This window comes from Struthio camelus, chromosome 3, assembly GCF_040807025.1.
Source record: "Struthio camelus isolate bStrCam1 chromosome 3, bStrCam1.hap1, whole genome shotgun sequence".
Lineage (NCBI taxonomy): Eukaryota > Metazoa > Chordata > Aves > Struthioniformes > Struthionidae > Struthio > Struthio camelus.
Genome location: NC_090944.1, coordinates 75,228,352 through 75,240,351, shown reverse-complemented (window position 1 = coordinate 75,240,351; position 12,000 = coordinate 75,228,352). Strand labels below are relative to the sequence as shown.

The 12,000-nt window shown below is 44.1% G+C and overlaps 1 protein-coding gene across 3 annotated transcripts in view; it reads right to left on the bottom strand.

The window, feature by feature from the left end:
* The window catches only part of HECA (hdc homolog, cell cycle regulator), a 41,196-nt gene extending 29,226 nt beyond the window's left edge, over positions 1–11,970 (bottom strand). For 2 of the 3 annotated variants that reach the window (XM_068938513.1, XM_068938512.1), the window contains exon 1: positions 11,718–11,970. In XM_068938513.1, the coding sequence (XP_068794614.1) occupies positions 11,718–11,970 (253 nt within the window). Of the gene's footprint in view, positions 1–89; positions 2,442–11,717 lie in introns of those variants that run through there. The other variant, XM_068938514.1, reaches the window with a different exon arrangement.
* Positions 11,971–12,000: the final 30 nt, after the last annotated feature.

Genomic DNA, 12,000 nt, shown 5'->3' with positions numbered 1-12,000 from the left:
CTTACCACTTCTGTAGCAGCACAGTATTTAAGCAAGCAAAAAACTCCACTACGCGAAAAGCGTATAGAAATGATCAGGCCAACATTCACCTCCATCTAATATTTCAAGTTTCATCTGGTCTGCCTGTGCAAAATAGACTGTTCAGTACTGAACATCCATTGCAAACTTCTCTCCATTCATGTCTCCTGCCAAACACAACCATGCCACACGTTCCTACATAAAGAATAAATGAGAAACACACGACAAAGCAATTTTTTAATGAAACTTTTCCTATTCACAGCAACTGATATGTCTTAGAAGCAAAAGAGTCACCATTCAGGTCACGGAGTACTGCAGCCACACCAGCAAACGTGAAGAGCTCTTCCCCATCAATTCACATCCTTTAAAGTGCTTTCAGTTATTTAATCATAATTTTATAAATAAGACAAAGCACTTATTACAGAATTATAAAACTTCAAAAAAAAACTTGTTATTAAGCCCCTCTATTTCCCAATAATTAGAAATTATTTTCAGATTTTTCTTCAAAAATTCAGAGGAGAAATCATCATATTAGTGTTGTATGGTAACAGCACAATGACTACTGCCAAGACAGACTGACAGTAAAGGGCAGTAAGCAGACTTTCACATGGGCCAAACAGCCTATCCACATCTGCAGCCAGAAGCTGGTTTGTCACCTAACTACAATCTGATTCCAGGTAGCTAATACCTCAACAGATGTCTGGTTTCCAAAGTCATGAAATTAAATTTCATAAAAAATGAAAGATTATCAGGTACTGGAGAAGCATCTGTTCTTCTAGCAGACTGCTCTGAAAGACTGGCTAAATGACCACAATCTATTTTACCCTTCTGTTTCAAGAGGCTCTTCACGCCCTGAGTATAAAACAAGAACATGTGTAGTTTCACGCAGCAGAATGGCTTCCAAGCACAGACACCCTTGTACTGCGCTAGTGAACAGGCTACCATTTTTAAACTACAATTGCACACTGACTCTTTCAGTAAGTTATGTTTCCATACAAGAAACAAATGTTTTTGTCTTATCCACTGTAGTAATTTTGCTCAGTAATTTTCAAAATAGGTGCAAATGGTAGTACATATATGTCCACTAAAACAGAAACAACTTGTAACATTCAAAAGAAACATCCATTTGAGCAAAGATATCTCATTGTTTGCACAAGGTATCTTCCTTCAAAAACATGAACATGGCAGAAGACTGCAAGGAAGCTGGTTTGGGTATTTGTTTTTCTCTCAGTTTTGCTGACCAGATTTAAACATTAATAAAAGTCAGGAACAGAAACAGACAACTGAGATCAATCTCCTTCAATATAAAACACATTAACCTGTTTCTACAGGAAAAAATGGAAAAAAGAGGGTAAATGAAGCCTGTGCTTCCCATTTGATAGCACAAATGAAAGCAGCAGAACAATAGCTGTTTGAGGAACTTCTCTCTGATGAAGTAAATAGGGGAGAATGTTGTTTAATTAAGTTTATACATCCACCAGAAAACCAAAGATGCAACCAGCAAGCCAAACTTCATGGATCTAAGGCTCCAGTTTCATGACTGCTTTCATTTGTTCCAAACCCTAAATGCTCACGCCTAAAGGAATATTCACTCTTTCCCGCACATTCCCACATTATCCATTGTGTAAGTACTAGAGTTTCTGCACTCAGTGCACAAAAACAAAGATTTTTTCCCTGCATTTGTCAGCATAGTTTTCAGCTCATCATACAGACTTATGAACACCAGTAAAGCTCAAGGGAGGTATTAGGAACATGAGGCTTGGCGTAGAGGAAAGAGAAGTATGTCTGCTATTGGAAGAGGCAGCCCTACTGACATCTTAAAACAAGTATGAGTTGACAGTAAGTTGTTATGGATCTGGACAAAGAAATGTTATAAAAACATGTTAACGTCTTGGTGCCGTACCGTCTGCAAGACACTCACTCGTGGCTTGCTTTTGCTCTACCATCATTCTAGTATCTCTAGTATCATCTGTAGTATCTACGCCAAGGACACTTTACCTAGGCCAAAAAGGGTACCTGTGGGACAGTGGCTTTGCAATTTATGTATTTTCCCATCTACCATGACTTTCCCATGAACAACACTCTCTTCACAACCCTAAACAGCCAGAAATTGTTCTCTCTGTGAGCTTGAACCAGAGCTGACTCACTCTGTGGATGGCTACTCCCTACCAACCATTTGCAGGAATCTTCAGAATTTCCTCTACCATCATCAGAGCTTTATTTTAACTGAAGTCATACAATATTACCACACTAATACTGCAGCACAACTCTAAGGAAAGACAACAACAACTACAACAAACAAACCACAAAACAAACAAATTGACCAGAAAATTTGTAATAATTGCCCAATGTGTTTGCTTTGGTAAATCCTAGAATACAATCTAGCATTCAAAAGATTAACAAGAAGTGACAAAATGGTATTGCCATATAGAGCACAGGCTTAACTAGTAAAACAGTGCAAGTAATACATCAATACAGGAAAGAACCGTCACCTTCTCAAGAGCCTGAATGTAGCAGGAAGAGCACAATGGGAAAAAAAGTTTCACACATGGATCCCAAAGGCAGGCTGGGATGTTCAGCGCAACAACAAAAAACCCAGCAGACAAACAGTAGGAGAAGGTCTTTCAAAAGAGTTTGGCTCATTGCTTACAGTGATATCACTTACTGATGTCTCCTCAAACTGCTTAAGCAATCTTTGCAGACTGATCAAGATGAAGGTTTCCAGTCATTCTCTAAGAGGGAGGGGAAGAAACAGGACAGCAGCATTTGATAAGCTGCCCAACATGCAGCTTTCTTCTGTGTCACAAGACTCCCTACTATGTTCTCGGAAAGAAAAGCCAACACCAGCAGAGTGACAGAGCTCAGGCTGAAGTAACACGCGCTGCGAAGCCAGCTGAATCACTCTAAGAGGCCCTGACTCTAGACAACCCCCTCACTTCAGTGGGAGTTTGACTTATAACTTATTACATGTAAGCTTGTAAGCTGAATCCTTCCCCCAGGGACCAAGTAGTAGCAGTCAATACTTACAGTCAGAAGAGACCTCTTTAAGAGAACAAAAGCTTTAAGCTGCTTGGCTCCACCTGGCGTGTACTTACTCAATGTGCAGATGTCACAAGTTCCATTAGATGAGTAGTTACACGAAGTGATCACCACTCCAAGAAAAGATTTCAGGTAATGTGCAGCTACTAAACCCTGTTTCACCTAGAAATTCAAATGGCAAGACTCCTGGAGGGCTGGTCAGGTGCCAGAACCATCTCCACGCACTTCACTTACGCTGGCTGCATGCTTGGCTTCCAAGGGATTTTCTTTTCAAAAGACTGAGAAAGGTGTAACAATTATGCAGCAGTGGGAAGATGCAATGGAAATCATGAAGGCTTAAGTTGTACCTGTCATGTCAACACCTTCAAAGTTATGGCATAGTCAGAGCTAATGTCTGTTTATGAAATCAGTAACTAGCACATGATACAAAGTCAGCATTATCTACAGCTCTCACTCAACCACCCACTCCCAGCACAACCACCACCTCACCAAAATAAGTCAGAAAGTCAAGAGCAAAAGTGTACTAAGTGAAGGGGACCTCTTACTTATGCAAAGCAGTTTTGCACTTTGCTTACACGGCCAGCTGTGCTCCAGGCTGGACCAACTCTGCCTATACAACTGAAACCCATCACGAGAATTTCACACAGTCTTGAAGAAGTCATTAAAATGCGTATGGTTATCAATTCCAGTCAACATCCTTTCATTTAATATCTGTCATCAAAACAAAAGAGAACTCAGTCACCAGCTTTGGCTTTTGTTTAGGAGGTACAGACCCACCTTGCACTGGAGAAATCTTGCCCCAGCTTGTGCTGTATTCCCTCAGTCCAACAGAAAATATCATCAGTTCACCCATGATGAAAGAGAACAAACCAGAGGCTTTACCTTCATCAGCACCAGGACAACTAATGTCGACTTCCCCCTGATACACCCACGTCAATTCGGGAGTTAGCTTAACTAGGTCAGGTGAGGAGCAGTCCTCTGTGTCACAAACAATCCTGCCCGGGACAGAAAGACTCCTCAAACTCATCAATGTAGGGTGGATTTTCATTGTGACCTCTATCATGGTGGATATAAAGACCAGTGACAATCTCAAGACCGGTGGGCTTTAATGGGTTTTGAACCTCGGCTGTTTGCTTTGTCCTCACATGAATCATCCTCAGAACAAAGCATTTCCACCATTAAATTCTTTCACTGTAGCCTTCCAATAGCTTTTAATACCTTGAAATGTTACAACAAACTAACCCTGATGTCTTGAGAAAGAGACATCCAAACAACTAAAGCAGACTCTAATGCACCTGGCCTAGCAAGTTTTCAGTGGTAAATTCCAGCTCATGCTGGAAATAAAGGGATAAATGTGGCAAGGTAAGTGAAGCAGCAGATGCCCTAACACAAGGCACAGATGTAAACACAGCGGAATGGATTTGCCCAGAATCTGTACAGATTTTTGCACCAGAACTTGTCTAAAAGCACGAAAAAGCTTACTGAGGGGAAGAGAAGAAAAAGGAAAGGTTGAATCAAGAGGTGTCTGCACCTTTTTTAGTTTCAAGCCTAGGAAAGTTTGTATCATCAGTCAACACTTTCCAAGCTGCAATAGACAGACAGTATTTTTATTTCCCATGTTAAAGGCTAAACAAGCTGGTAGAAGCTCGATGGGAATCAGGAGATGCAGCCACCTTAGCTGCAGTATCTAGCATCTCTTCCAGACAGCAGCTTCTGAGTTTGGAGCTGTCGGGTCCAATAGACATCTCTCTCAAGACACTATGTTGGCTCCCAGCCCCGCCTCTGTGCTGCCTTTGGCATCTGTGCAGTAGAGAGAGTCCTCAACCGTGCACTGCTCCCAACATGGATATCCGCAGCACAGAAGCGGAGACAGGGAGTGCCAGGCACACTCAGTAGCCAGTCCCTGATTGAAGCTACCTCCTCTCCCAGTAGGTATTTAAGACAGGAATAACAGTAATATCCCTCTCAAAAGCCCTGGAAGGAGGACTGAAGGACACTACCATTGCAGGAGAGAAAGAGATGAAGGTTAAAGTGAACTATCTCAAGATAACTGACACTAAAGTCGACTGGGAAATGCCAGTGCTCTACTCAAAATTCTGCAAGCTTTAGAAATGAAATTATCTGCTCTGGTAACTAGATTACAAGAGGGCTGCCTGAAATTATTTGAATATCTATGAAAACTCTTTAAAGAAAACCCACGCCTTACTGATGCTGCTGCAATTCAGATACTTTGAAGATTAGCTGGATTACTTCTCTCTGAGCTAGACGCAAAGTTTACCATAATCTTTTCTTCTCATTTGTACTGTAGGAAGAAACTCAAACAAGCAAGGGTGTCTGCCCATCGTCATGGCATCTTAATATCAAAGGATGTGTCCATAGTTAAGGCAGTAGGCGAGGTTGAAGAAAACTTATAAATGTGTCCAAGGACTGGAAACTAGTAGTTTCTAGTAGTTTTGTCACTACGTGTTAGATCACTGGAAGGCAAATATGGGATGAGTAGCAGCAAAGAAAAGCAGTCAACTTCAAAACAGTACTTCCTCATTCAAAATCTAACAAACATAGGGCCTAACCCTTACTCATGTAAGTGCTAGAGCTAAAACATATGACTAATCACCTGAGCATAGAATGCAGTCAGGCCACTGATAACCATTTGGATAGCAAGTAACTGTTAAAAAAATTAAATGGGTGTACACTTGCTTGCATGAAAGGATAATATTTATTTTATTCAGCAATATCATAGATATGATTCCATTTGCAAAGATTTGCAGAACATGAATGGCATTGGCCACAAAAACATATAATTACAGAGTTTTAAAAAAGCTAAAAAGGTAATATGAAAGTCTTTTCAAAACTGATTTGCATTGCTAGAGACAGTAGAAGTTGCACTCAATTGATTTTTGCAGTTAGAAGTAGTCAGTGAAATTACGAAGCAAAATGGTTTTCCTCTAGAAACTTAATAGGATTTCGATACTCACTGCAACACAGTAGAAACTTAAATTCTCAGGATGTCTCACTGAAATCAGTGGGACTCCTCAAGTCTTAACTGTTGGCCAGTCACAGCTTTCTATACATTACTCACCGTTGTGCTGACTGATTTTGTTCTTCATATATCTTCATACATACAATATTATTTGAAAGTAAACTAAAATCTTACAAACTTGTGAAACCCAGGTGAAGAGTATGCAAAATCAGAGCTGGCCATTTTAAAATCAGGCAACTATCCATAAGATCTTTACTTTACTTACCTGGAAAGATGCCCTATATGAACATTAACATACTAAGGCAGAGTTTTTCAAGCTTCAACATTTTTTTTTATTATAAATATTCAACTCACTCTTGTACAGAGGTGTGTACCACAGCTAGCCAACCCATAGCTCCTGACTAGTTTAGGTGAATCTCAAAGTGGCGATATATTGCGTATCCCTCACACCATGGAGTAGTAGGAAGGACCACTGGAAAGCCATCATCTTCTTCAGTCCATGAACTACATTCCTCAGAGTTCTCAGAGGGACATCACCCTCACTACAGGCCTCACGGCTCTTGGCCCCACAGAGATTTCGGTGTATAAGAAGGTTAGCTGCTGTGCTAGAGAGCATTTCAAGTTATTTTTTTCTTCTTTTGAAAAGCCAAGAAATTACTTGAATTGGATAATTTAAGCTTAAACATCAGTCATTTAATCAAAATTAAAGAAAGGCATGTTTTATCGAGGAAGCATGCCACAGATGCTGTGTATTCTAATACTCTCACGTGTAGCATGAAGCAAATGTGCTGCAAGTCCCTCAGAGGCATCTCGTTTACAAGGAAGGCATGTTATATTTTTAGTTGTGTCTTCCTGGGGTATGGTCTTGACAGGATCTCTCTAACGAGCTGAGTTACAGGGAGTTGCTATTAGTGAGGGCAGCTGAACAAACTCACAAACACGGCAGGGAGGTGCAGCAATGACTCAGGCAGCAGAGCCCTGTCAACGTGGGCACTGCTCGCACAACACTTCAGTTGGCAAGGGCAGAAACTCCACCTCTGGGAAACCATGTTCCAATGAGACCTAAAATAACAACCTCAAGCAGCTCTCCCATATGCTTTTTTTTTTCCTGAAGGATTCTTACATGCAGGATCCTGTATAAATCTCAACTCTGACAACTTTATTCTGCCTGCCTACCGATTTGCCAGCTCTGTTAATTTTGCAAATATGATCTTACAAGAGGCAGCCAACACACCATAAAATGGTGGTTTAGAGATAGCTATGCCATATTTTTTTACTTGAATTTAGCTGGCTATAATGAACCCCACGTTAGAGAGTGTAAGTATAGATACTGAGAACAGAGAGCCAGCACCTCCTTTTCTCCCATCTTCCGATGGCACAACACTAGAAAGACAAGGGTGACAAAGGGAAGGCAACAAAGTGGGAAGACGCTAAGATAAAGACCATCAAGAGGAGGAAGAGGACTTGGGCCTACTGGACAATGAGACCAAGAATGGAAACAAGGGAAAGAAATGGAGGGAAAAAGAATTTTAGGGCTGGAAACAACTGTATATAGAGACTGGAATTAGACATTTATACCTTAAAAAGGTAGATTGGCTGCAGCTAACTATGTAAAAGGGTCCAGGCTTAGCAAGATAGAAATAGAGATGGATATATTCATATATATATATATATGAATATAATATATAGATATAATTTTACATGATCATAGTTGAGATTTTCCTGCTGGCTTAATAAAACTAACCTAGAAAACTATCTAGAAAAATAGAAGGGTACTAGGAATATCACTCAACCACTCTGAAGCTAGGTAATCTAAGAAAGGAGGCTACCTGTGACTTCAAAGTTCATTTCCCTTGTGCATGAAGATACTGTTAAACTTCCTTCCTCACCCCATCCAAGACCTGTGCCTCATTCAGTGCAAAAAATGGATGACACACCGGTCAAGAAAGATGAAGCTACGGCATACAGAACTCCTGCTTTGCTTGATGGAAGCTGGATGCATTTCAGCATAGCCATAGTACCAATGGATGGGGGACTCTCTAGGCAATGCGGTAGGAAGGTACAGGAAAAGAAGTAAGGGGGAAGGAAGGAAAGCAGTTACACGAGCCGAATGATGCCTTGTGGGTATTATCCCAACACCTGCCAAAAAGTTACAGTGCAAGATGGAGAAAAGTCATCCCATCTAGCGACTAGCTATGCTCTCCATCCTCTACATTCCCATAATCTGGAGCCAGACTTTGAAGTCTGGAGAGCACTACAGCTGACTTCAACTGCAGTTTGAGCTCTGAAGAGACACAAAGTAAAACACCACCAAAAAGCCTAAACAGGCTCTTGAGGTGCAGGAAATCAGTCTACATTTCTCAATCATCGTGCCAAAAGTGTCTGGCTGACACTTTGACGGAAACTGGTACAAGTATTAAAGCTAAATTTGTCAAAATGTAAAATGGGACAATATCTTTTCACTATAAAGGGGTGCTGTAACAGCAGTTCTCTATAATAAGACACCACTAGTCAGAATAGCAAAGAAAAGCCCAGAGGAAATTAAAAATTCTGTATTCATTACGGCATTTGGATAGGGGGCAGAAATAATACATGGACCACATACTGAACTATGGAGACGTTTAAAAAAAAAAAAAAAGAAAAAGACCTGAATCACTATCCCTTTCCTGAATAAAGCAGGGTCCTGATGCATGCTGCAGCTAGGAAATCAGACTGTCCTACGGACTAGCCAGCACGATGCCAAGCCAGGGTTTGCACAGACGATCTTAATTTTGGAATTATTAAATCTGATGCTTTAACCTTTGTACACTTCTGTCTTGTCAGATGTTAAAGAAGAAGAGGTTATGTTATTACGATCCCCCACTGCTGTTCCAGGGTAAAAAGAGAGTAGGAGAGAGAGAATTTAAGAAATATGCAAATAAGTCTAGAACAGCATACAAAGACAACGCAGGAGAGAAAAGCAAGCCTGTGGGACGAGGGACCCACAGCGCCAGCGAGCCTGAGCAGCGCAACGCACAGCATGCAGCTGCCTGGTCCAAAAGCAGTACCCTGTAGAGCTTCACTGCACCCAGCACACTTAATCTGCAACCCAAATAATCTCCCATGAATAATCGAGAGTTGACTGTGTATAGCAGAACTCTATTAACCTCACAACTCATCGCAGCAGCCCACGTCCTCGATAAACTGCTTAGCAATCAATTAACCGAAAGTGCATGGCCTCTTACAAACATCTTGAGTCTAGTAATGGGATGCTTGCCTCCACGGCCCAAGCTACACTATAGCTTCACTTCGGATCCATAAATTTTGAAGACGTGAGGGATCTGTGATCATCATCTAATCGTTCCCCTCCAGATAAGAACCTGATTCCCAACTCTTGTGGCATTTCATCTCCTGAATCAAAGCTATCGAAAGCTTTGGACGTTATCAGTAAAAATACAATTTACAAAACTTCCAACTCAAGATTATCTCATGGGCAGTAGCTCATGCAAAATAAGGTCAGCAATCACATCTACTCCTCCAGCCTTTATGATTATCTAAAATGGAAGATATGACTACATACAATTATCCTGTTAGGTCAAAGACGAGGTATACTGACCAGGCACTTAAATTAAATGTGCTGAAGCCAACGTTGCACCTCTATTGTGTGAAAAAAATAAAAGGATTTCAATTTCTACTGGTGTGAGAGAGATAAGGACGTTTCCGACCACTTAAGTCATATGGAAGTGGGAAAGGAGAACATCTCAGACTGACTCTCAAAAAGGCCACTTTGGCTTCTTAGGAATCTGGCTAGCATAGAGGAAGGATATACAAAATACATGGAGCAAACAGTCCCCCAGTTAAGGACTGAAAACCTGTCCAGCTAGCCAGCTATACAGTTGTCAGCGTTCACTGCAGAACTTGCATCATCTTCAACAGAATTTGCACAAGGAACAAAGCTTTGTTATCGCCATGCAAAAAACATCGACACAAGAAACGTGCCTTCACTTTCATTTATGCTTGACAGAAAAATTTGAGAACTCTCTTTGTCTCCACCTCAAAAAATAAATAAAACCTATAAGAGTAACGTATGAGAGACTACCTGTAAAGCAAATGTCATGTTATATCACAAGACTAAGTCTTACTCTAACTCCTACTAATATTTCCTTTTTTTGCTCCTTACTCACTCATCTAAAACGAAAAGCCAAAAACAAAGGAAATTGCAAGCATTCTCTGTGATTCTCTGGAGTAACCAATATTCTTACAAAAAATAGTTTGGCAAAGGCCTTGTGAGCTGAAGTGATTCATAATTAATTGCCAATATTTTAAAGGAAAAGTTTCCATTAAATAATATATGGAAATCGGACATTTTGAAAACCAAAGTAAGATTCTTGGGACCACCACTGACTAACAGCAGCCAGGCAAAACTACTGGCATAAAATATAAATCAGTTGTATTGACTCTCCCACTTTTTCCAAAGCAAAGTGAAAAGCTGAAGTCCAGCTGGGGAGGGAAAAAAGTCAAGATTAGGGATCTTGCACAGCTCTTTGTAAATTTAACTGCAGACCCAAGATTTCTGTTCTTTTTTGCGTAACAACAAATGTAATAAAATCCTGAACTGCCTTTATTATTAGCCTGAAATATCCTTTTGGAGCAAGTAAAAACTAGCTATCAGCAACCGTGAAGGGCAAAGCAAGTTTTTGCAAGAAAACACCTTACCAAAACTCCTCCAAAGCAAAAACCAACCAAGAGTGGCGTAAAATCGCCCATGGAAAACATCTCCCTTCTCAGATATAACTACTCCAAAACGGCAAAACCAAACCGAAACATAGAAGTCCATTTTTAACTGTGCCTAAACACGGCGCAGGTTCGCAAACGAAGCTCTGAATTTTTAATTCCCGCGCGAACCACCATCCCGCGTCACCAGTTCAGCACCAAATGCCCCTTCCTTATGGGCCAGGGCTCTCCCATACAGGCAGCTGGCACAAAACAACCGCGACAACGTTAGAGCTGGTGCAACCCACCGCCCCCAAAGGCAGGTCTCCCGCCGGGCAGCACGGACGGGGCCGAAGTTTGGGGCGAGCTCCGCCAGCCCCGGGGGGCGGTTACAGCTCCCGCTCGCCCTCAGGATCCAACGGCACCTCCGGGTGCCCCCGGCCCCTCCTGCTCCCCGTCCACCACCGCGGCAGGCAGCGGTATCCGCCTTCCCGAAGCCACCAAGCGAAATATGTGTGTGTGTATATATATATGTGTGTGTGTGTGTGTCTATAGGCACGCGTGGCGTCGGGCCGTCGGCGCTCCTTTCAGCACCACCGCCTCGTCAGCGCGCAGGCCCCGCCGAGACCCCTCCAAGGCAGCGCGGACCGCGGCCCGGCCCCCCAACCCTCCCCCGCCCCGGGCCCGGCACCCCGCGGCCTCGTCGCCGCCTCTGCGCGGCGGCGCGCAGCCAGGCAGGGAGGCGCAGCCGCCGCCCCGCGGCCTTGCCGCCCGCGGCCGTTGGGCACCGCGCGCGCGCTCCCCCCTCGGCGCGGGCACGTCCCCTCCCGCCCTCCCCCTTTCCGCCCCGCCGCGGGGAGCGCCGCCCCCGCGCCGCCGGCCACCGCGGGCCCCCGCGCCGCCCACACGGCCCCCGACCGCCGCCTGCGCCACGGCGGGAGGCCGCGGGGCCCGCGCCGCCGCCGCCGCCGCCGCCGCCGCCGCTCACCGCTCTTGACGTCGCCGGGCGCCGCGCCGCCCGCGGCCGCCGCGCCGCCCGCGCCGCCGCCGCCGCCGCCCGCGCCGCCGCCGCCGCCGCCGCCGCCGCCCGCCGCCGCCCCGGCCCCGCCGCCCGCCGCCGCGGCGCCGCCGCCCGCCGCCGCGGCGCCGCCGCCCGCTGCCGCCGCCCCGTTCTCCTGCTCGTCGCCGCTGCTGTTGGCCCGCTTGTTCTTCTTGCCCTTGCCGCCCTTCTGGTTCGGCATCGCCGGGCCCGGCCGCCGCGGCCGGCCGGC